Source organism: Somniosus microcephalus, chromosome 3, assembly GCF_052327205.1.
Source record: "Somniosus microcephalus isolate GS21.2 chromosome 3, FLI_Smic_1.0, whole genome shotgun sequence".
Classification (NCBI taxonomy): Eukaryota; Metazoa; Chordata; class Chondrichthyes; order Squaliformes; family Somniosidae; genus Somniosus; species Somniosus microcephalus.
Genome location: NC_140989.1, coordinates 187059295 through 187083103, shown reverse-complemented (window position 1 = coordinate 187083103; position 23809 = coordinate 187059295). Strand labels below are relative to the sequence as shown.

The 23809-nt window shown below is 46.0% G+C and overlaps 1 protein-coding gene across 4 annotated transcripts in view; it reads left to right on the top strand.

The window, feature by feature from the left end:
• Positions 1–4169: 4169 nt before the first annotated feature.
• The window catches only part of LOC147121630 (filamin-A-interacting protein 1-like), an 85357-nt gene continuing 65717 nt past the window's right edge, over positions 4170–23809 (top strand). For all 4 annotated transcript variants that reach the window (XM_085982041.1, XM_085982040.1, XM_085982038.1 and 1 more), the window contains exon 1: positions 4170–6980. In XM_085982041.1, the coding sequence (XP_085838167.1) occupies positions 4257–6980 (2724 nt within the window). In that variant the 5' untranslated portion in view covers positions 4170–4256. The remainder of the gene's footprint in view (positions 6981–23809) is intronic.

Below are 23809 nucleotides of genomic sequence, written 5' to 3'. Positions count from 1 at the left end.
ATGCTAAATCTGTATCGAACCTTGGTTAGACCACACTTGGTGTACTGCGTACAGTTCTGGTCGCCATATTATAAAAAGGATATAGAGGCACTGGAGAGGGTGCATAGAAGATTTACAAGGATGATACCAGAAATGCGAGAGTATACATATCCGGAAAGGATGAACAGGCTGGGTCTCTTTTTCTCTTGAAAAAAGCAGGCTGAGGGGGTGACCTAATAACTTTTTTACCTTCTATGAAAGGTTTTGATAGCGTGGGTACAGAGAGAATGCTTCCACTTGTGGGGAAGAGCAAAACTAGAGGCCATCAATATAAGATAGTTACCTAGAAATCAAATGGGGAATTCAGAAGAAACTTCTTTACCCAAAGAGTGGTGAGAATGTGGAACTCGCTACCACAGGGAGTGGTTGAAGCGAATAGTATCGATGCATTTAAGGGGAGGCTGGACAAACATATGAGGGAGAAGTGAATAGAGGGTCATGCTGATAGATTTAGATGAGGACAGATGGGAGGAGGCTCGAGTGGAGCATGGACTGGTTGGGCCGAATGGCCTGTTTCTGTGCCGTATATCCGATGTAATCCTAAACACATTGGAACGTCTTTTGGTGTCCATTTTAATAAAATATTAAGGTTTAACATCTCTACAGGCAAAGTTGGATATTTTGAACGCAACAATTATATTCCCATTTGTTATAAGGACATAAGAAATAGGAGCAGGAATAGACCATTCGGCCCCTCGAGCCTGCTCCGCCATTCAATAAGATCACGGCTGATTTGACCTTGGCCTCAACTCCACTTCCCTGCTCGCTCCCCCTAACCCTTGACTCCTTTATCATTCAAAAATCTGTCTATCTCCACCTTTTTAAATATATTCAATGACTCAGCCTCCACAACTTTCTGGGAATTCCAAAGATTCACGACCCTCTGAGAGAAGAAATTACTTCTCATCTCCGTTATAAATGGGCGACCCCTATTTCTGAAATATATGCCTCCTAGTTCTAGATTCCCCCACGAGGGGAAACATCCTCTCTGCATCTACCCTGTCGAGCCCCCTCAGAATCTTATGTTTCAATAAGATCCCCTCTCATTCTTCTGAACTCCAATGAGTATAGGCCCAACCTGCTCAACCTTTCTTCATAAGATAACCCCTCATCTCTGGAATCAACCTCGTGAACCTTCTCTGAACTGCCTCCAATGTAAGTATATCCTTCCTTAAATAAGGAGACCAAAACTGTACACAGTACTTCAGGTGTGGTCGCACCAACGCCCTGTGCAGTTGTAGCAAGACTTCCCTGCTTTTATACTCTATCCCCCTTGCAATAAAGGCCAACATTCCATTTGCCTTCCTAATTAATTGCTGTACCTGCATGCTAACATTTTGTTTCATGTTTCCCCAGATCCCTCTGTACCGCATTATGTAGTCTCTCTCCATTTAAATAATAATTTGCTGTTTTATTTTTCCTACCAAAGTGGATAACCTCACAATTTCCCACGTTATACTCCATCTGCCAAATTTTTGCCCACTCACTTAACCTATCAATATCAGTTTGCAGATTCTGTGTGTCTTCCTCACAACTTGCTTTCCCACCTATCTTTGTATCATCAGCAAATTTGGCTACATTACACTCGGTCCCTTCATCCAAGTCATTAATATAGATTGTAAATAGTTGAGGCCCCAGTACTGATCCCTGTGGCACCCCACTAGTTACAGTTTGCCATCCTGAAAATGACCCATTTATCCCGACTCTCTGTTTTCTGTTAGTTAGCCAATCCTGTATCCATGCTAATATATTACCCTCAACCCCGTGAGCTCTTATCTTGTGCAGTAACCTTTTATATGGCATCTTATCGAATGCCTTCTGGAAATCCAAATACATTACATCTACTGGTTCCCCTTTATCCACCCTGCTCATTACTTCCTCAAAGATTTCCCTTTCATACAATCATGCATAGTCACCATGCTTTTATTATGATTTTCTAAACATTCTGCTGCTACTTCCTTAATGATGGACTCCAGCATTTTTCCAATGACTGATGTTAGGCTAACTGGTCTATAGTTTCCTGCTTTCTGCCTCCCTCCTTTCTTGAATAGGGCGTTACATTTGCGGTTTTCCAATCTGCTGGGACCTCTCCAGAATCCAGGGAATTTTGGTAGATTACAACCAATGCATCCACTATTTCTGTAGCCACTTCTTTAAAGACCCTAGGATGCAGGCCATCAGGTCCAGGGGACTTGTCCACCTTTAGTTCCATTAGTTTGCCAAGTACTTTTTCTCTAGTGATCGTGATTGTTTTAAGTTTCTCCCTCCCTATAACCCCTTGTTTATCTATTATTATTGGCATGCTTTTCGTGTCTTCTACCATGAAGACCGATACAAAATATTTGTTCAAAGTCTCTGCCATTTCCCTGTTTCCCATTATTAATTCCCCAGTCTCATCCTCCAAGGGACCAATGTTTACTTTAGCTACTCTCTTCCTTTTTATATATTTGTAGAAGCTCTTACTGTTTGTTTTTATATTTCTTGCTAGTTTACTCTCTATAATCTATCTCCTCCCACTTTATTTTTTTTTAGTCGTCCTTTGCTGGTTTCTAAAAATTTCCCAATCCTCTTGACAACACAAATATTAGCTCCTGTCATGAGATGCAACCGGGTAAACAGGATGTTAGTTTCCCAGTGATACAAGTACTCTGCAACCAAGCCAGTAATTCATGAAGGAGCGAATTGGCCGCACGAGTGGACATTGTGATATCTGAAGACGGGGAAGGGATGCAACTAAATGGCCCGTGATCTCTAAGCAGCCTTTTGCAAACTGTTCGAAGTGGTAACTCACATTAGACGGCCTGCTTTTAAATTTCTAAGTCCAACTTTTACCTGACTCTGTCATGTTGGCATTTCTTGTAGAGCCTTTGATGTGTATGCCTTCCAAAACTTTTAATAATGTCTTCTCGAATTTTGGGGAAAGCAATCTAATGCAGTTCAGACAATGTGTGCTTTTACAGGGTAGGGAAGGAATGCAGTCCATGAAATGAACTGTATAAGACTAATCTATTTTTCCATCTTTTGAGAACTGTGACTATTTGTCCTCCTATTTCCTGCAGCCACCATGTGCATAACTGTGAAAATGGTATCTTTTTGACTAGTCATTCTCGTACTTTAAATCTTTATCTGTGGGATTAATCTGAGCTGCATAAATTTCAGCAGCATCTGACCATAGAAGTGGTAATGGGAAGGCAGCCCAGCAACCATTGACTGCTACGTTCCTCAATAAACCAACTGAATAGGAAGATATGGGTGGGAGGTACATCCTTGATAATGGCTGAAATTTCAACTTTATTGTTTAGGAAGATAGGAACGGGAGTAGGACATTCAGCCCCTCGAGCCTGTTTGGCCAGTCAATGAGATTGTGACTGGTCTGTACCTTCAGTCCATCTACCCGCCTTGGTTCCGTAGCCCTTAATACTCTTGCCTATCAAAAGTCTATCAATCTCCTCAGTTTTGAAATTCTCACTTGGCCTAGCCTCAACAGCTTTTTGGGGAAACGAGTTCCAGATTTTCACTACCTATTGTGTTCAGAATTCCGAGCCGGAGCTCTGGTCTCCACTTGCTAGGACTGTCTGAAGTGGGGTTCGAACTGTTCGCATTCTGGCTGAGCTGGGAATGCTGCAGCCCCTGAGCCAAAAGCTTGCTCCAGCCAGCAGGTAGAATTTTGATTTAACTAATCATTTTGAGCTGGAATTGAGCCACAGAGGAAAGAAGGCACCTATTGTAACCTAGTGCTACTCTGGGGCCCTTTCTGAACCGTAGTTTAAAGTGATGAATTGTAATAAATGGAGAGATTCTCTCATGGGTGACTTTGCTTATTGTTGTGATGTAGTCTTTTAATTTGTACTTGTAACTTGGCAATTGCAGAATTGCCATGAGGGCTCTAATTAACAGGAGTAGCTTCTGATTGGAATATCTCTAAACTTGCTGCGTTGCTTGTCCTCTCTCTCTCTCTCGTTGCAATAGCGATCCAAAACTGTCCTTGAAGCCATCTTTTTTAAATCAACAACAAGGAGCTGACTTGAGAGCCCCAAAAACTAAATTTCAGTTCCTGATATTTTCAATCCCTTTCTCACACAACCTGTCTTCTTCTTCCTAGGTTGAAGAAATTGCTTGAACAGGAAAAGTCCTACCAGGCTCGTAAGGAAAAGCAGAACAACAAACGACTGGGCAAAGTGCGAGAGGAGCTGGTGAAGTTGAAATCATTCGCACTGATGCTGGTGGATGAACGGCAGATTCACATCGAACAGCTTGGCCAGCAAACCCAGAAGGTGCAGGAGCTTGGGCAGAAACTCCATGAGGAGGAAGAGAAATTCCGAAATATCAACGAGAGGGCCAGGGAGGAGGGGCAGAAGGCAGTCCGCCTCGAGGCGGAACTCGAGCACAAATCTGCCAAGTCTTTGCAAGAGCATGACGAGATGACGGCCAAACTGGCCACACAGGAATCTCAGAACCGCCAGCTACGGCAAAAGCTGTCTGGTCTGACCCAGCGATTTGAAGAGCTGGAGGAAGCCAACAAAAGTCTGCAGAAAACGGAGGAGGAACTTCAGGAACTGCGGGATAAAATCAGCCACGGGGAGTGTGGCAACTCCGGCCTAATGGCTGAGGTAGAAAACCTGCGCAAGCGGGTCCTGGAGATGGAGGGTAAAGATGAGGAGATAACCAAGGCAGAGGATCAGGGTAGAGAACTGAAGAAGAAATTGCAACAGGAGGAGCGCCACAGTCGGGACTTGAAGCTGGAAGTGGAAAAACTGCAGAAGAGAATGGTCGATCTAGAAAAATTGGAAGGTGCTTTTAACAAAAGCAAATCTGAATGTTCCCAACTGCATGTTAGTTTAGATAAAGAAAAGAGTCTGACCAAAGATTTGATCAACGAGTTGGAAGTGGTGAAAGCACGAGTGAAAGAACTGGAATCGTCAGAAGCTAGACTGGGAAAAAGTGAATTCATCTTAAAAGATGACTTGACAAAGCTGAAGTCCTTTACCATTATGTTGGTAGACGAGAGGAGAGGTGTGGCAGAAAAGTTGCATCAGGAAGAACAAAAAGTTAATGACCTTAATAACAAGTTGAAGCAGGAACAAAACAAAACGACTGAGATAACAGAGAAACTGATCGATGAGAGCAAGAAGCTTCTCAAATTGAAATCGGAGATGGAAGAAAAAGTATCTACACTTCTCGGTGAAAGGGATGAACTGAAGATGAAACTCAAAAATGAAGAGCAAAAGTCAAATGATCTGAACTTTGGAATTGGCTTGTTGAAGGAGAGGCTTAACCATGTAGAAGAGACTGAAAGTGATGCACTGCGAAACAGAGCAAAGAAAGAATTGGACAGACTTTCAGAAGACACCCGGCTAGACAATAATAACATTAAAGAGCTAACGTTGGAAATAGAGCGACTGAAGTCTCGCTTGAAGCAGTTGGAGGTGGTTGAAGGCGACCTGATGAAGACCGAGGATGAGTACGATCAGCTTGAGCAGAAGTTCAAAACCGAACAAGACAAGGCAAACCACCTAACCCAACAGTTGGAAGAAATCAAAGACCAGATTACCAAAAACAAGGCGATCGAGAAAGGTGAAACCATGAGCCAAGAGGTTGAGGCTCGTAATCGGTTGCGACTTGAAGAGGCCAGAACTCGAGGCCTGGTTGCAGAAGTTCAGGCACTGAAAGAGAAAATTCACGAACTGATGAACAAGGAGGACCAGCTTTCCCAGTTGCAGACCGATTATTCCGTTCTCCGGAAAAGATTCCGACAAGAAGAAAGCAAAAACAAAGACATGGGGCAGGAGGTTGTGACCTTGGCCAAGGAGCTGGAGCTTTCTAAACGGTACAGTCGGGCACTGAGGCCAAGTATGAATGGCAGAAGAATGATCGATGTTCCGGTGACATCAACTGCTGTACAGACAGATGGTCCAACCAATGAGATGGGGGAGGAAGACAATCCTGCTGTGTTTATACGAAAATCTGTACAAGAAGAAAACCATCTGATGAGCAATCTACGGCAAGGGGGGCTTAAGAAACCTATGGAACGACCCTCGGTGTTGGAGCGATATCCACCGGCTGCAAACGAGTTAAATATGAGGAGATCCTGGATCCCCTGGATGAAGAAGAAGGAAAACGGGCAACATAATGGTCCTGAGAAAATTGCCCACACTAATGGTAGCCCTGGCCATCCGGGGGAAGTGATACTGTCACAGAAACAAGGGCAGCCACTGCACATTCGGGTAACTCCTGACCATGGGAATAGCACGGCTACTCTGGAAATCACCAGCCCATCTGCCGAAGACTTCTTCTCCAGCACCACCGTCATCCCCACCCTGGGCCACCAGAAACCACGCATCACCATCATCCCCACCCCCACTGTGACATCACCAAAAGCCAAAGTTTCAGAAAGTTCCTTCTCCCCAGACCGTGCAGCATCTCCTGTGACAATAACTACATTCTCCAGGGCAAAATCCCCTCCAGAGAGAGCCAAGACTGCCTTCCTGGATAGATCTGCCTCGCCAGATAGCGCTGCCTCCCCAATTCAGTTTATGACTGTGTCCACATCAGCAGCCCCAGAGTGTTCAATGTCTCCAGAATCGCAGGAACTAACTATGGGACGGGCGGTCTTCAAAGTTACTCCTGAGAAACAAACGGTGCCATCACCGATGCGAAAGTATAGTCCAACTGCAAACATCATAACGACCGAAGATAATAAAATTCACATCCACCTGGGCAGCCAGTTTAAAAGGCCGGGAAACAGCTACGCTGAGGGTGCTAGTCCTTTGATAACAGTTCGGCCTCTCTCGGTGACTTCTGAGAACAAGGAAGTAACAACGGGAACTGTTCTACGCTCTCCTCGCAACTGCACTCCCCCTAAAACCTCGCCGAACAAAATGACCAGCAGCATCACTATAACTCCAGCGAGTACTTCATCCACAAGAACTACACAGCCAGCGGTGAGTTAAGACGTTCATCAACTCCTTGCACTTGTATCGAGATGTGTTGATTTCCATTTCCATCATGTTTTACCATCTAACATCCAGGGTGATCTGTAGTGACGTTCATTTCATCTGGTTGGCTAGTTTTATTTGCAATAAATTGCACTGCATTCGTAAATGCATTAACTGAAGCACGGATGTAGGTATTTTATGTTTTGAAGTATATAATGCCACTGATATAACAGCTTTGAAAAACATCGGACCGTATTTTGCGACCTCTACGGGTGCCTTCGAGGTGCACACGCGCCTGCAAGAGCCGCGCAAGTTTCAGGTTTAGGCCTGTGAAGCGCATGCGCTAAAAGCCGGCACTTGTGATCTATCAAGAATCATCTTGACAAATCCTCCGCCTGCCCGTGAGACAGGCCTCTGCGGGTGAAGAGTTGCGCTATTTGCCCAACTTCCGCCCACTGAATGCCCCTGAATTTCTTCCGCCTGGTAAAAGCAGGTGTAACATAAGAACATAAGAAGTAGGAGCAGGAGTAGGCCATACGGCCCCTCGGGCCTGCTCCGCCATTCAATAGGATCATGGCTGATCCGAATCTAGACTCACGTCCACTTCCCTGCCCTCTCCCCGTAACCCCTAATTCCCTTATCTGCTAGGAAACTGTCCATCTCCATTTTAAATTTATTTAATGTTGCAGCTTCCACAGCTCTCTGGGGTAGCAAATTCCATAGATTTACTACCCTCTGAGTGAAGAAGTTTCTCCTCATCTCAGTTTTGAAAGTGCAGCCCCTTATTCTTAGATTATGCCCCCTAGTTCTAGTCTCACCCATCAGTGGAAACATCCTCCCCGCATCCACCCGATCAAGCCCCCTCACAATCTTCTATGTTTCGATAAGATCGCCTCTCATTCTTCTGAACTCCAATGAGTAGAGTCCCAACCTACTCAACCTTTCCTCATACGTCAACCCCCTCATCTCCGGAATCAACCGAGTGAACCTTCTCTGAACCGCCTTGAGAGCAAGTATATCTTTTCTTAAATATGGAAACCAAAACGCACGCAGTATTCCAGGTGTGACCTCACCAATACCCTGTATAACTGCAGCAAGACTTCCCTGTTTTTATACTCCATTCCCCCTTGCAATAAAAGCCAAGATTCATTGGCCTTCCTGATCACCTGCATACTAACTTTTTGTGTTTCATGCACCAGGACCCCCAGATCCCTTTGTACTGTAGCACTTTGCAGTTTCTCTCCATTTAGATAATAACTTGCTCTTTGATTTTTTTCTGCCAAAGTGCATAACCTCACACTTTCCAACATTATATAGCATCTGCCAAATCTCTGCCCACTCACTTAGCCTGTCTATGTCCTTTTGCAGGTTTTTTATGTCCTCCTCACTCATTGCTTTCCCTCCCATCTTTGTATCGTCGGCAAACTTAGATATGTTGCACTCGGTCCCTTCCTCCAAATCGTTAATATAGATTGTAAAGAGTTGGGGTCCCAGCACTGACCCCTGCGGAACACCACTAGTTACTGATTGCCAGCCCGAGAATGAACCATTTATCCCAACTCTTTGTTTTCTGTTAGATAGCCAATCTTCCACCCATGCCAGTATATTACCCCCAATCCTGTGATTTCTTATCTTGATCAGTAATCTTTTGTGTGGAACCTTGCCAAATGCCTTTTGGAAGTCCAAATACACTACATCCACTGGTTCCCCTGTAGGATTCACAAAATTGGACTTTATATTTAAAAAGGGTCAAATGGCAGAAGAGGCCGTGATTTTAAAGACTGTTTTAAAAGAAGCCCAGAAAAAGGGGCATACAAAATGGCCACCATACCATGTGACCAGCTTATTGGGTTCCCCTTTATCCACCCTGTATGTTACATCCTCAAAGAATTCGAGCAAATTTGTCAAACATGACTTCCCCTTCATAAAACCATGCTGACTCTGTCCTATTAAATTATGTTTATCCAAATGCTCTGTTACTGTTTCCTTAATAATGGACTCCAACATTTTGCCAACCACAGATGTTAGGCTAACTGGTCTATAGTTTCCAGCTTTTTGTCTACTTCCCTTCTTAAATAAGGGTGTTACATTAGCAGTTTTCCCATCTGCCGGGACCGTTCCTGAGTCCAGGGAGTTCTGGAAAATAATCACCAATGCATCCACAATCCCTACCGCCACTTCTCTCAAGACCCTAGGATGTAGGCCATCAGGTCCGGGGGATTTATCCGCCTTAAGTCCCATTATTTTACTGAGTACCATCTCCTTAGTGATTTTAATCGTCTTTAGCTCCTCCCCCCCCCCCCCCCCCATTGCCCCCTGTTTGTCCAGTGTTGGGATATTTTTAGTGTCCTCTACTGTAAAGACTGATACAAAATATTTGTTCAGCGTCTTTGCCATCTCCATGTTCCCCACCACTAGTTTCCCGATCCCATCCTCTAAGGGACCAATGTTCACTTTAGCCACCCTTTTTCTTTTTATATAGCTGTAGAAACTCTTGCTATCTGTTTTTATATTTTTTGCTAGTTTACTTTCATAATCTATCTTCCTTTCTTAATTAATCTTTTAGTTATTGTTTGCTGGCTTTTAAATGCTTCCCAATCTTCTATCCTCCCACTAGATTTGGCTACTTTATATGCCCTTGTTTTCAGTCGGATACTATCCTTTATTACTTTACTAAGCCATGGATTGCTGTCTTTTCTTTTACTCCCCTTTTTCCTCAGTGGAATATATTTATCTTGAAAGATGTGAAATATCTCCTTGAATGTAGACCACTGCTCTTGTACCGTCTTACACTTTAATCTGTTTTCCCAGTCCACTTTAGTCAATTCTACTCTCATACCTTCATAGTCTCCTTTATTTAAGCTCAGTATGCTGGTTTGAGATCCAACTCTCTCACCCTCAAACTGAATTTAGAATTCAACCATATTATGGTCACTCATTCCAAGGGGATCCTTTACTAGGACATTTTTTATTAATCCTGTTTCATTACACAGGACCAGATCGAAGATTGCCTGCCCCCTGGTTGGTTCAGTTACATACTGCTCAAGGAACCTGTCCCTAATACACTCTATGAACTCTTCCTCAAGGCTGCCATGCCCAATTTGATTAGTCCAGTCAATATGAAAGTTAAAATCCCCCATGATTATAGCTGTTCCCTTATTACAAGCCCCAACTATTTCCTGATTTATACTCCGACCAACAGAGTTGCCACTGTTAGGAGGCCTATAGACTACGCCCACTAGTGACTTTTTCCCCTTCTTATTCCTTATCTCCACCCAAACTATTTCACTATCCTGATCCTTTGACCCAATATCATTTCTGACTATTGCAGTGATTCCATCCTTGATTAACATAGCAATCCCACCTCCCTTTCCTTCCTGTCTGTCCTTCCTAATTGTCAAATACCCTTGTATGTTTAGTTCCCAGTCATGATTATCTTTCAGCCACCAGATCATACCAGCATAAGAGTTTTAAAAATTAGAAAAATAAAATGTTATCACTCATTTATACATTAAAAACAGTGTCCAATAAGGTAAGTTTATTTTTAACCCCATTAAAACATATAAATTATTTTTTCAAAAAATTAAATTTTTGTTTAAAATATTTAATTAAATGGCATTTTAAATGTAATTTTTTAAAATGTATTTCATATGTGTGTATTTTGTAAGTGATCCCCATTCATATTCTGGGGATTCCGTACGTTCGCAACTCCCGTAAGTACGAATGGGGATTCCCTTCTTATACTAGTTGGGCTGGCCCACGTGATCCCAGGGGCGCTTGCAAACCGCCTGCTCCCCTGAGATACGTGGGCCTCTGCCCGTGGGTACCCGGAGAGGCCCATGATCGCGAGCGCCCCTGAGATACGTGGGCCTCTGCCTGCGGGTACCCGGAGAGGCCCAGGATCGCGAGCGCCCCTGAGATACGTGGACCTCTGCCCACGGGTACCCGGAGAGGCCCAGGATCGCGAGCGCCCCTGAGATACGTGGGCCTCTGCCTGCGGGTACCCGGAGAGGCCCAGGATCACAAGCCACCGTACCTCCTGGGCCACCAGGTAAATGCGTAGATTTTTTACAGGTCGGAGGCGTCCGCCCGCGGGAAGATTCTGATCGCAAATGTTGGGCCATCATTTCTAATTAAGTGTACACTTTCTTTCTGAAGATTTAAATGAACCCAGCCCAGACTGATGGGTGAAAGTCTCTTGTGTCAACAACAACAACTTGCATTTATATAGCGCCGTTAAATGTAGTAGAAGAAATTTACTATAAAATTTGACACCGAGCCACATGAGATATTCAGAAAGCTTGGTCAAAGAGGTCAGATTTAAGGAGCGTCTTAAATGAGGAGAGACGGGATGTGGAGAGAATTCCTAAACTACATGTCCTGTGCAGATCATCCAGGAATGTAAAGGTAACCCCTGGCTTCTCTTCACCACAAGCAGTCTTCATAAACCCCTCTCCCCTGTCTCCTCCACCCCTGCCTCCAATAACAAGTGTGAGGAGCTCATGGACTTCTTTGTCACAAAGGTTGAGACCATCTGTTCAGCTGCCTCTGCCACTTCCCTCCCTTCCCTGAGCTCACCAGGCCAAACTTCCTCTAAGGTTCCCCCTGCCCTAGCCCTGAATTTGCATCTTTCTCTACTATTTCCCCTCATGCCCTCTCCAAGCTCATCTTGCCGATGAGACCCACTTCCTGCTCCCTCGACCCTAGTCCTATTAAACTGCTGACCACCCAACTTCTTCCTGGCTCACATGTTAGCGGATATTTTTAATGGTTCTCTCTCCTCCGCTACTGTTCCCCTCTCCTTCAAATCTGCTGTCATCACCCCATCCTCAAAAAAAAAAAAAAAAAAAAAAAAAAAAAAAAAAAAAACCTTGATCCCTCCATCTTTGCAAACTACCGCCCCATGTCCAACCGCCCTTTCCTCTACAAAGTCCTTGAACGTGCTATTGCCTCCCAAATCCATGCTCATCTTTCCCACAACTTCATGCTTGAGTCCCTCCAATTAGGCCCCGGCCACAGTGCCGAAACAGCTTTTACTAAAGTCACTAATGACATCCTATGTGACTGTGACAAAGGTAAGCTATCCCTCCCCGTCCTTCTTGACCTGTCTGGTTGACCACATCCTCCTCCTCCAAGGCCCAATGTTTCCCCTAAGCTTGGCAGCCGTGCAGCAATCAGGAGGACCCGCGCAGGCTGCTCACCAGCTGTAACACTGGAAAAGATACCGTGCATGTGCGGCCGCGCAGCAGGGGAAAATTTAAATGGACTGTGCACATAAAATAAAAATGAGAGGAAACATTGCCAATGCTCTCCACCATTGTCCAACCAGGTGGCACTGCACTTGCCTGGTTCCATTCTTGTCTATCTAATCGCAGCCAGAGAATCATCTGCAGTGGCTTCTCTTCCTGCTCCTGCACTGTTGACTCTGGTGTCCCCCAAGGATCTATCCTTGGCCCCCTCCTATTTCTCATCTACATGTTGCCCCTTGGTGACATCATCCAAAAGCACTGTCAGTTTCCACATGTATGCTGATACCCAGCTCTACCTCCCCACCACTTCCCTCGACCCCTCCATCGTCTCTAAATTGATGGGAATGGGAGCATAGTGGTTATGTTACTGGACTAGTAAGCCAGAGGCCTGGACTAATGATCCAGAGACGTGAGTTCAAATCCCACCATGATAGCTGGGGAATTTAAATTCAGTTAATTAAATAAATCTGGAATAAAAAGCTAGTATCAGTAATGGTGACCGTGAAACTATCGGATAATCGTAAAAACCCATTTGGTTCACTAATGTCCTTTTAGGGAAGGAAATCTGCTGCATTTACCTGGTCTGGCCTATATGTGACTCCAGACCCACAGCAATGTGGTTGACTCTTAACTGCCCTCTGAAATGGCCTAGTAAGCCACTCAGTTGTAACAAACCGCTACGAACAGCAATGTGGGAGTACCTTCACCACACGGACTGCAGCGGTTCAAAAAGGTGGCTCACCACCACCTTCTCAAGGTCAACTAGGGATGGGCAATAAATGCTGGTCTTGCCAGTGACACCCATATCCCATAAACTAATTTAAAAAAAGATGGTACACACTGCAGCCACGGTACGCCGGTGGTGGAGGGAGTGAATGTTTAAGGTGGTGGATGGGGTGCCAATCAAGCGGGCTGCTTTGTCCTGTATGAGGACACCCAGATCCTTCTGTACCGCTGCATTCTGTAGTGTCTCTCTATTTAAATAATATTTTGCTTTTCTATTCTTCCTACCAAAGTGGATAACTTCACATTTTCCCACATTATACTCTCTCTACCAAATTTTTGCCCACTCACTTACCCTATCTATATCCCTTTGCAGACTCTTTGGGCGTAATCTTACCTGGAAGGCAGAGTTCGAGGCGGGACTGCTGGTTTTTGGGTTCCAGTCCCACCCCCAGCGACGTCTGATGACCTGACGCTATTTTACCCTGATTGGCCTTGTTAAGCCCGCCCTGTGGGCTTGCCGGCAAATTAAGGAAAAGCCGGTGTCAGATGATGTCAGTTGATGATGGGTCATCTGCCGGTTTTCCTAAAGGCACATGCACCACACTTGTTTGACAGATGAGTTGAGGTGCTGTCAAACACTGACGATCACTGTCCAAAGGTGAGCCCTTGCACCTGGGCTCTCCAATTACTCTCTCCTTTGGATAAAACAGATGGCAGCTGCAGCTGAGATTGCAGAAGCCATCTGTCACTTCTCCCTATACAAACACTTCACAGCTTGTCACCTGCAGAAACATCTAAACACATTAAACATTACTTTCATAACTTTTCCTTACCTCTGATACTCACCAGTGTCCCATTGAATCATTTAAACCACTTCTGCAGCTGTCATATATACAAAAAAATTACAGTAGACCCACATCAAGCCTCACTTACCCTGGCAGGGTTCCCTGACGTCTGGAAGCCCGCAGCAGCAGTGGAAAATGGGGGGAAAAAGCCTCTTAACTGCCTGTTAACAGTTAAGTGGCTATAATCCTCTTCCCGCCTCTAGGAGTTGGGACCCTGCGCAAATCGAGGACCCGACTCCCACGAAGATTGGTTGGGAGCAGGTTTGGGACTCGCTCCCATTTTTTAGGATTTTCCCAGCAGACCCGCCTCCTCTGGGCTTGTAAAATCCAGCCCCTAGTATCTTCCTCACAACTTGCTTTCCCACCTATCTTTGTATCAGCAGCAAATTTGGCTACAGTACACTCAGTCCATTCATCCAAGTCATTAATATATATTGTAAATAGTTGAGGCCCCAGCACTGATCCCTGTGGCACCCGACTAGTTACAGTTTGCCAACCTGAAGATGACCCATTTATCCTGACTCTCTGTTTTCTATTAGTTAGCCAATCCCCTCTCCATGCTAATATGTGGCAGCTTATCGAATGCCTTTTGGAAATCCAAATATACTACATCTACTGGTTCCCCTTGATCTACCCTGCTCGTTACATCCTCAAAGAACTCTGATAAATTTGTCAAACATGATTTCCCTTTCATACAATCAATCAAGCAGAGTCACCATGGTTTTATTATGATTTTCTAAATGTCCTGCTACCACTTCCTTAATAATGGACTCCAGCATTTTCTCAATAACCTTACAAAGTTTCAGTGTAAAATTCATTTGTCACACATGTAATATACTGTATTTCCTAAATATACAACCCCTTGAATATGGGAACCTACATTATTTATTTGCCTTTGAGAAAGTTGAAGAGTTCATGCTTTATCTTATTTTAATGTTTTGTACAAAAAAAGCAAATGCTGAAAATAGTTTCCTTTGGGATTTTTGTCTCAGTAAATTTTAATTCATACACGAGGGCAGAGATATGAAGCATATAAACAGCAAGTCCTGGTATGCTCTGTGAATGGCCAGTCTTGCTGTCTTTTTTTAAAGTCAATCACCAGCTCCAAAATATAGTTGTGCTTTTTAGTCAGAGGGGAGTCATCCTTGAGTGCATGCTAGGCGACTTCTCCACAGGCTGTTTACACACCACCACATAATGCTCCATTGTTGGGGCTTCCTTTGAGCTGACCGATCGATAGCTCGGGGTATCTCCATGGCCTGTCGCCTCAGGCTTCTCGAGAGCCACAGGCCTCCAAAGGAAAACGTTCGAGACATTTCAAACACAGATACTGTGATTCATTGGGTAATTTTAAAGACATTTTGGCGACAGTGACCATAATTCGGTGAGATTTAAGGTGGTCATGGAAAAAGACAAAGACGGCCCGGAAATAAGGGTTCTAAATTGGGGGAAGGCCGATTTTAATATGATAAGGCAGGATCTGGCCAAAGTGGACTGGGAGCAGCTACTTATAGGAAAATCCACATCAAAACAGTGGGAGACTTTCAGAAGGGAAATAGAGAGAGTACAGCGCCAACATGTTCCTGTAAAGGTCAAGGGTGGGACCAACAAGCAAAGGGAACCTTGGATGACAAGGGAGATACAAAAATGCATTAGAAATAAAAGGGGGGCTTTTGGCAGTTACAAAAGACTAAAGACGGAAGAAGCCCTAGAGGAGTATAAAAAGTGCAGGGGCATACTTAAAAAAGAAATTAGGAGGGCGAGGAGGGGCCATGAAATAACACTGGCGAGCAAAATAAAGGAAAATCCTAAGATGTTTTATAAGTATATTAAGGGCAAGAGGATAACCAGGGAAAGGGTAGGGCCCATTAGGGACCAAAGTGGCAATCTGTGTGTAGAGCCAGATGATGTAGGCGGGGCTTTAAATGAATTTTTTGCATCTGTGTTCACTATGGAGAGAGACGATGCAGACATAGAAATCGGGCAAGGGGACTGTGACATACTTGAACATATTCGCATCGAGAGGGAGGAGGTGCTAGCGGTTTTAGCAAGCCAAAAAGTGGTTAAATCCCCAGGCCCGGACGAGATGTATCCCAGGCTGCTGTGGGAGGCAAAGGAGGAGATTGCAGGGGCTCTGACACAAATTTTCAGAACCTCTCTGGCCACAGGGGATGTACCAGAGGACTGGAGAACAGCTAACGTAGTACCATTATACAAGAAGGGTAGCAGGGATAAACCAGGGAATTACAGGCCAGTGAGCCTAACATCTGTGGTAGGGAAATTATTGGAAAAAATTCTGAGGGACAAAATTAGTCTCCACTTGGAGAGGCAAGGATTAATCGGGGATAGTCAGCATAGCTTTGTCAAGGGTAAATCATGTCTGACAAATCTGATTGAATTTTTCGAGGGGGTGACTAGGGGGGTGGATGAGGGAAATGCTGTGGATGTGGTTTACATGGACTTCAGTAAAGCCTTTGACAAAGTCCCGCATAGGAGACTGGTCAAGAAGGTAAGAGCCAATGGGATCCAGGGTGCCTTGGCGCGTTGGATCCTAAACTGGCTGAGTGGCAGGAGGCAGAGGGTGATGGTCGAAGGTTGCTTTTGTGACTGGAAGCCTGTGTCCAGTGGGGTACCTCAGGGATCGGTGCTGGGTCCCTTGTTGTTTGTGATCTACATAAATGATTTGGATGAGAATGTAAAAGGTATGATCAGCAAGTTCGCAGATGACACGAAAATTGGTGGGGTGGTCAATTGCGAGGAGGAAAGCCTCAGGCTACAGGACGATATAAACGGGTTGGTCAGATGGGCGGAAAAGTGGCAAATGGAATTTAACCCTGAAAAGTGCGAGGTGATGCATTTTGGACGGACAAATAAGGCAAGAGAATACACAATGAGTGGTAGGACCCTAGGAAGTACAGAGGGTCAGAGGGACCTTGGTGTACATATACATAGATCCCTGAAGGCAGCGGAACAGGTAGATAAGGTGGTTAAAAAGGCATATGGGATACTTGCCTTCATTAGCCGAGGCATAGAATATAAGAGCAGGGAGGTTATGATGGAGCTGTACAAAACGCTGGTGAGGCCACAGCTGGAGTACTGTGTGCAGTTCTGGTCGCCTCACTATAGGAAGGATGTGATTGCTTTGGAGAGGGTGCAGAGAAGATTCACCAGGATGTTACCTGGGATGGAGCGCCTCAGCTATGAAGAAAGACTAAACAGGCTGGGGTTGTTTTCCTTGGAGCAAAGAAGGCTGAGGGGGGACCTGATTGAGGTATACAAAATGATGAGGGGCATAGATAGGGTAGACAAAGAGGAACTTTTCCCTTTAGTAGGGGGGTCAATAACAAGGGGGCATAGATTCAGGGTAAGGGGCAGGAGATTTAGAGGGGATTTGAGGAGGAACTTTTTCACCCAGAGGGTGGTTGGAATGTGGAACTCAATGCCCAAAAGGGTGGTAGAGGCAGGAACCCTCACAACATTCAAGAAGCATTTGGATGAGCACTTGGAATGCCAATGCACACAAGGCTATGGACCAAATGCTGGAAAATGGGATTAGACTGGACAGGGATGGATGGGTGGCGCAGACACGATGGGCCGAAGGGCCTCTTTCTGTGCTGTAAAACTCTATGACTCTATGACTATCTTTTTTGTCTTTTTCGTGTTATAAACTTTTCCACTAGTAAATCCTCAATGTTGTGCAGAAGACAAAATTGCGGCCGAAAGATTTTCGAAACAATATTTGGAGCGACTTGATTGACTCCCATTCTCTCTCTCTCTCGTATTGATAGATTTTGCTGATTTCAGGCATCCTCTGCCGTTCAGCATTGGAATTTTTATCTAGCTGCTTTTCTTGCTTTTGATTTGTACATTCCCTCCCTCCTGAATCCTGACTTGCTCTTTTTATACAAAAGCTGATTAATTACAACGACAGGGAAGAGATAAATTTCCGTCCGTGACTTTCTGCTCCTCACCGGGTTTCCTAGACAACGTTTAACCATCAGTTAGTACTGTAGGATAAATGGGCAAACATTGCGTTCCATGCTGTGCCTGATTCTAGGTGACACTAGGTTAGCAAGAGACAAGCAGGTATCAAAAACATCAAAATTAGGTCATGCTGAACTTTAAAGTGTAAACACTTTTGACTTCTTGAGGGAGGGAGGCGAGTTTATTCTGAGATGATTTGTACACAATTTTTCTATCGACAAATCTGATAAATATTAATGTAATGGGATTCCACTAAATGGTGACAGTTTCCATTACTACTTTAGGATTGATTCCTAGCCTCTTTGTGCTTTAACTGGAATCTAGGAACAGGGGGAGGCCATTCAGCCCCTCGCGTCTGTTCCACCATTCAATTAGATCATGGCTCGTCTCCAATCTAGTGGATGATGTGACTGAGATTTCTACTGAAGTAAGCAAGTTTACACAGTTGTAGAAGTTGTATCTTTATCCTTATTAACAGATGTTTTAGGTACTAACAGTAGATGAAAAGCAAATTTACGCTTTAAATATTGAAGTGTTTCACATCGCTTGAAACCTTTTTTTACTTTCGGATGTGATGTTAAACCGAGGCCCCGTCTGCTCTGTCAGGTGGACGTAAAAGATCCCATGGCACTATTTCAAACAAAAGCAGGGGAGTTCTCCCCGGTGTCCTAACCAATATTTATCTCTCAACATCACTAAATCAGATTATCTGGTCATTATCACATTGTCGTTTGTGGGAGCTTGCTGTGCACAAATTGGCTGCCACGTTTCCTACATTACAACAGTGACTACATTTCAAAAGTACTTCATTGGCTGTAAAGTGCAATGGAATGTCCTGAGGTCATGAAATGCACTATATAAATGCAAGTCTTTCTGTCTGTGCTCTACAGTCTATTCTAAATCTTTAACTTTCTTTTAACCCTTGCAAGTCTAGTCCTTTGAGGACTTTGTTTCTGAGAATTTTTGGGGGGAATATTCTAGAGCTAGCATGTTGCAGAACTTGGACAATAGACTGCTGGATTACATTGCCACAGAATAATTTGGGTCAAATGGAAAATGCTTACCTGTCTATAGTGTAGTTCAAAGGGCTCAGTAATGCAGGTTAAATTGTATTTAAATTGCCTCAAGAGCAAGAAACTTATTTGTGGAACAAATGTATTTTGTTGCAACAAAAAATAGCCTTGTTTTACCCCTGACTACCAGCCCCCCCGAGTTATATATGTGTCCACCTTGGCTCATTGGTAGCAATCTTGCCTCTGAGTATGAAGGTCATGACTTCAAGCCCCACTCCAAAGAGTTGAGCATGCAATCTAGGCTGACACTCCAGTGCAGTGCTGAGGGAGTGCTGCACTGTCAGAGGTGCTGCCTTTTGGATGAGATGTTAAACTGAAGCCCCCTCTATCTCAAGTAGAAATAAAAGATCCCATGGCACTATTTGAAGAAGAGCAGGGGAGGTCTCCTGGGCAACCTTTATCCCTCCACCAACACCTAAAACTGATGAGCTGGTCATTTATTTAACTGCTGTTTGTGGGAGCTTGCTGTGCGCAAATTGGCTGCTGCATTTCCAACATTACTACAGTGACTATACTTCAAAAGTACTTCAGTTGTCTGTAAAGTGCTTTGGGACGTTCTGAGGTTGTGAAAGGTGCTATATAAATGCAAGTCTTTCTTTATATGTGGCCTGATAGCAGTAGAGAATGAGATGGAATTAATATGGCACCCACTATATAAATTTTATAAAATGTGTACATTAGGCTGAAATGTGGCAGAAATTGTAAAAGGTGAAGTTTTTAAGAGATTATTTTTTCATATTGTGGAAGAAATTCTTTTTTGCATTTGTTGTCGAGTCCCTTGCTTTGTGGAGGAGAGGCAGGGATTATGTTCCCAACTTGGATTATCTTCATTTCCACACCAGTGTGGCTGTTTCCTTCTCCAGCTGCATGTTTGCACCCACTAATGTCATAGGTGGCAATGCACTGCTGGTTGGTTTCTCCGAGCATTAGACAACACAATGGTGCCTCAATGTCATGTATTGGTCACTTGACTGAAAGGAACAGCTTGTAAAGTGAGATTTGGATCAAATTGCAATCAGTCAGTTGGCATGTTTTTGGTTAGTGGATGATACAGTAGTTATGACACACCTACTAAATTTAGCAAGAAATGTGGCTTCAGTCTGTACCATCTATGGATACACTGCAGCAACTTGCCAATCTTGCTTTGACAGCAGCCCTTGACTCTGCAACTTTCCACCAATGAGAAGGATGAGCAAAAATGGAATAACCATTGCCTCCAAGTTGCACACTATCCTAACTTGGGCGTATATAACTATTCATTCATCGTTGCTGGGCCAGAAATCTGGAATTCCCTACCTAACACCATTGTGGGAGTGCCATCAGCACACGAACTGCAGCTGTTGAGACCCGTCACCACCTCGGCAACCAGGAACACCCACTAAATACAAGCTTGCCAATGTTGTCAACATCCTGAGAACAACTAGAGTTTTAAAAAAATGGCTGACCAGTCTGAGGAATATATACGAATTAGGAGTAGGCCACTCAGCCCTTCGAGCCTGCTCCGCCATTCAATAAGATCATGGCTGATCCGATTACTCCACATTCCCACCTGCCCCCAATAACACTTCACCCCCTTGCTTATCAAGAATCCATCCACCTCTGCCTTAAGACTCTGCTTCCACCGCCCTCTGAGGAAGAGAGTTCCAAAGACTCGCGACCCTCCGAGAGAAAATTTCTCCTCATCTCTGTCTTTAATTGGCGACCCCTTATTTTTAAACAGTGACCCCTAGTTCTAGATTCTCCCACAAGAGGAAACATCCTCTCCACATCCACCCTGTCCAGACCCCTCAGGATCTTATGTTTCAATCAAGTCACCTCTTACTCTTCTAAACTCCAGCGGATACAAGCCTAGCCTGTCCAACCTTTCCTCATACGACAACCCGCCCATTCAAGGTATTAAGTCTAGTAAACCTTCTCTGAACTGCTTCCAGCGCATTTACATTCTTCCTTAAATAAGGAGACCAATACATAGAAGATAGGAGTAGGCCATTCGGCCCCTCGAGCCTGCTCCGCCATTCAATGCGATCATGGCTGATCATCCAAATTCAGTACCCGGTCCCTGCCTTCTCTCCATATCTCTTGATCCCTTTAACCTTAAGAAATATATCCAACTCCTTCTTGAATATATTTAATGAATTGGCCTCTACTGCCTTCTGTGGTAGAGAATTTCACAGGTTCACCACTCTCTGGGTGAAGAAATTCCTCCTCATCTCTGTCCTAAATGGCTTACCCCTTATCCTTAGACTGTGACCCCTGGTTCTGGACTCCCCCGCCATCGGGAACATCCTTCCTGCATCTAGTCTGTCCAGTCCTGTTAGAATTTTATAAGTTTCAATGAGATCCCCTCTCATTCTTCTAAACTCCAGCGAGTATAAGCCCAATCAACCCAATCTCTCCTCATACGTCATTCCTGCCATCCCAGGTATCAGCCTGGTGAATCTTCGCTGCACTCCCTCCATGGCAAGAACATCCTTCCTCAGATAAGGCGACCAAAACTGCACACAATACTCAAGATGTGGCCTCACCAAGGCCCTGTACAACTGCAGCAAGACATCCTTGTTCCTCTTGCTACAAAGGCCAACATACCATTTGCCTTCTTAACCACCTGCATGCTTACTTTCAGTGACTGGTGCACAAGGACGCCCAGGTCTTGTTGCACTTCCCCTTCTCCCAATCTATTGCCATTTAGATAATCTGCCTTCCTGTTTTTGACACCAAAGTGGATAACCTCGCATTTATCCACGTTATATTGCATCTGCCATGCTTCTGCCCAGTCACCCAACCTGTCCAAATCATACTGGAGTTTCTTGGCATCCTCCTCACAGCACACACGCCCACCCAGCTTTGTGTCGTCTGCAAACTTGGAGCTATTACATCTAGTTCCCTCATCCAGATCATTAATATATATTGTGAATAGCTGCGGTCCAAGCACCGATCCCTGCGGTACCCCACTAGTCACTGCCTGCCACTCAGAAAAAGAGCCATTTATTCCAACTCTTTGCTTTCTGTCTGCCAAGCAGGTCTCTATCTAAGTCAATACTTTGCCCCCAATCCCATGTGCCTTAAGTTTACACGCTAATCTCTTATGCGGGACCTTATCGAAAGCCTTTTGAAAATCCAAATACACCACATCCACTGGTTCTCCCTTATCTATTTTACCAGTTACATCCTCAAAAAATTCCAGTAGATTAGTCAAGCACGATTTACCTTTTGTAAAGCCATGTTGATTTTGTCCGATCCGGTCACTTTTTTTCCAAGTGCTCTGCTATTACATCCTTTACTAGCTGAAGTGCCCGGTGGTGCCGAGGGTCTTTTGAGGGCATGTTGTTGTTGGAAGAGAGAGAGAGAGCGACTGGGGGGGGGGGGGGAGGGAAAGAGAGAGAGCGACTGGGGGGGGGGGGGAAGAAAGAGAGCGACTGGGGGGGGAAAAGAGAGAGCGACTGGGGGGGGAAGAGAGAGAGCGACTGGGGGGGGGGAAGAGAGAGAGCGACTTGGGGGGGGGGAAGAGAGCGAGTGACTGGTGGGGAAGAGAGAGAGCAACTGGGGGGGGAAGAGAGAGACAGCGACTGGGGGGAAAGAGAGAGAGAGCGACTGGGGGGAAAGAGAGAGAGAGCGACGGGGGGAAAGAGAGAGAGAGCGACTGGGGGGAAAGAGAGAGAGAGCGACTGGAGGGAAAGAGAGAGAGCGCGACTGGAGGGAGAGAGAGAGCGACTGGGGGGAAAGAAAGAGAGCGACTGGGGGGGAAGAGCGAGAAGAGAGCGACTGGGGTGGAAGAGAGAGAGCGCGACGGGGGGAAGAGCGCGACGGGGGGAAGAGAGAGCGCGACGGGGGGAAGAGAGCGCGACGGGGGGAAGAGAGAGCGCGACGGGGGGAAGAGAGAGCGCGACGGGGGGAAGAGAGCGCGACGGGGGGAAGAGAGAGCGCGACGGGGGGAAGAGAGCGCGACGGGGGGAAGAGAGCGCGACGGGGGGAAGAGAGCGCGCGACGGGGGGAAGAGAGCGCGCGACGGGGGGAAGAGAGAGCGCGACGGGGGGAAGAGAGAGCGCGACGGGGGGAAGAGAGAGCGCGACGGGGGGAAGAGAGAGCGCGAGCGACGGGGGGAAGAGAGAGCGCGAGCGACGGGGGGAAGAGAGAGCGCGAGCGACGGGGGGAAGAGAGCGCGAGCGACGGGGGGAAGAGAGAGCGCGAGCGACGGGGGGAAGAGAGAGCGAGAGCGACGGGGGGAAGAGAGAGAGAGAGAGCGACGGGGGGGGAAGAGAGAGAGAGAGCGACGGGGGGGAAGAGAGAGAGAGCGACGGGGGGAAGAGAGAGAGAGAGAGAGCGACGGGGGGGGAAGAGAGAGAGAGAGAGCGACTGGGGGAAAAGAGAGAGAGAGAGAGCGACGGGGGAAGAGAGAGAGAGCGACGGGGGAAGAGAGAGAGAGCGACGGGGGGGAAGAGAGCGAGAGCGACGGGGGGGAAGAGAGCGGGGGGGAAGAGAGCGAGAGCGACGGGGGGAAAGAGAGCGAGAGCGACGGGGGGGAAGAGAGCGAGAGCGACGGGGGGGAAGAGAGCGAGAGCGACGGGGGGGAAGAGAGCGAGAGCGACGGGGGGGAAGAGAGAGAGCGAGAGCGACGGGGGGGAAGAGAGAGAGCGAGAGCGACGGGGGGGAAGAGAGAGAGCGAGAGCGACGGGGGGGAAGAGAGAGAGCGAGAGCGACGGGGGGGGAAGAGAGAGAGCGAGAGCGACGGGGGGGAAGAGAGAGAGCGAGAGCGACGGGGGGAAGAGAGAGAGCGAGAGCGACGGGGGGGAAGAGAGAGAGCGAGAGCGACGGGGGGGAAGAGAGAGAGCGAGAGCGACGGGGGGAAGAGAGAGCGAGAGCGACGGGGGGAAGAGAGAGAGCGAGAGCGACGGGGGGAAGAGAGAGAGCGAGAGCGACGGGGGGGAAGAGCGAGAGCGACGGGGGGGAAGAGCGAGAGC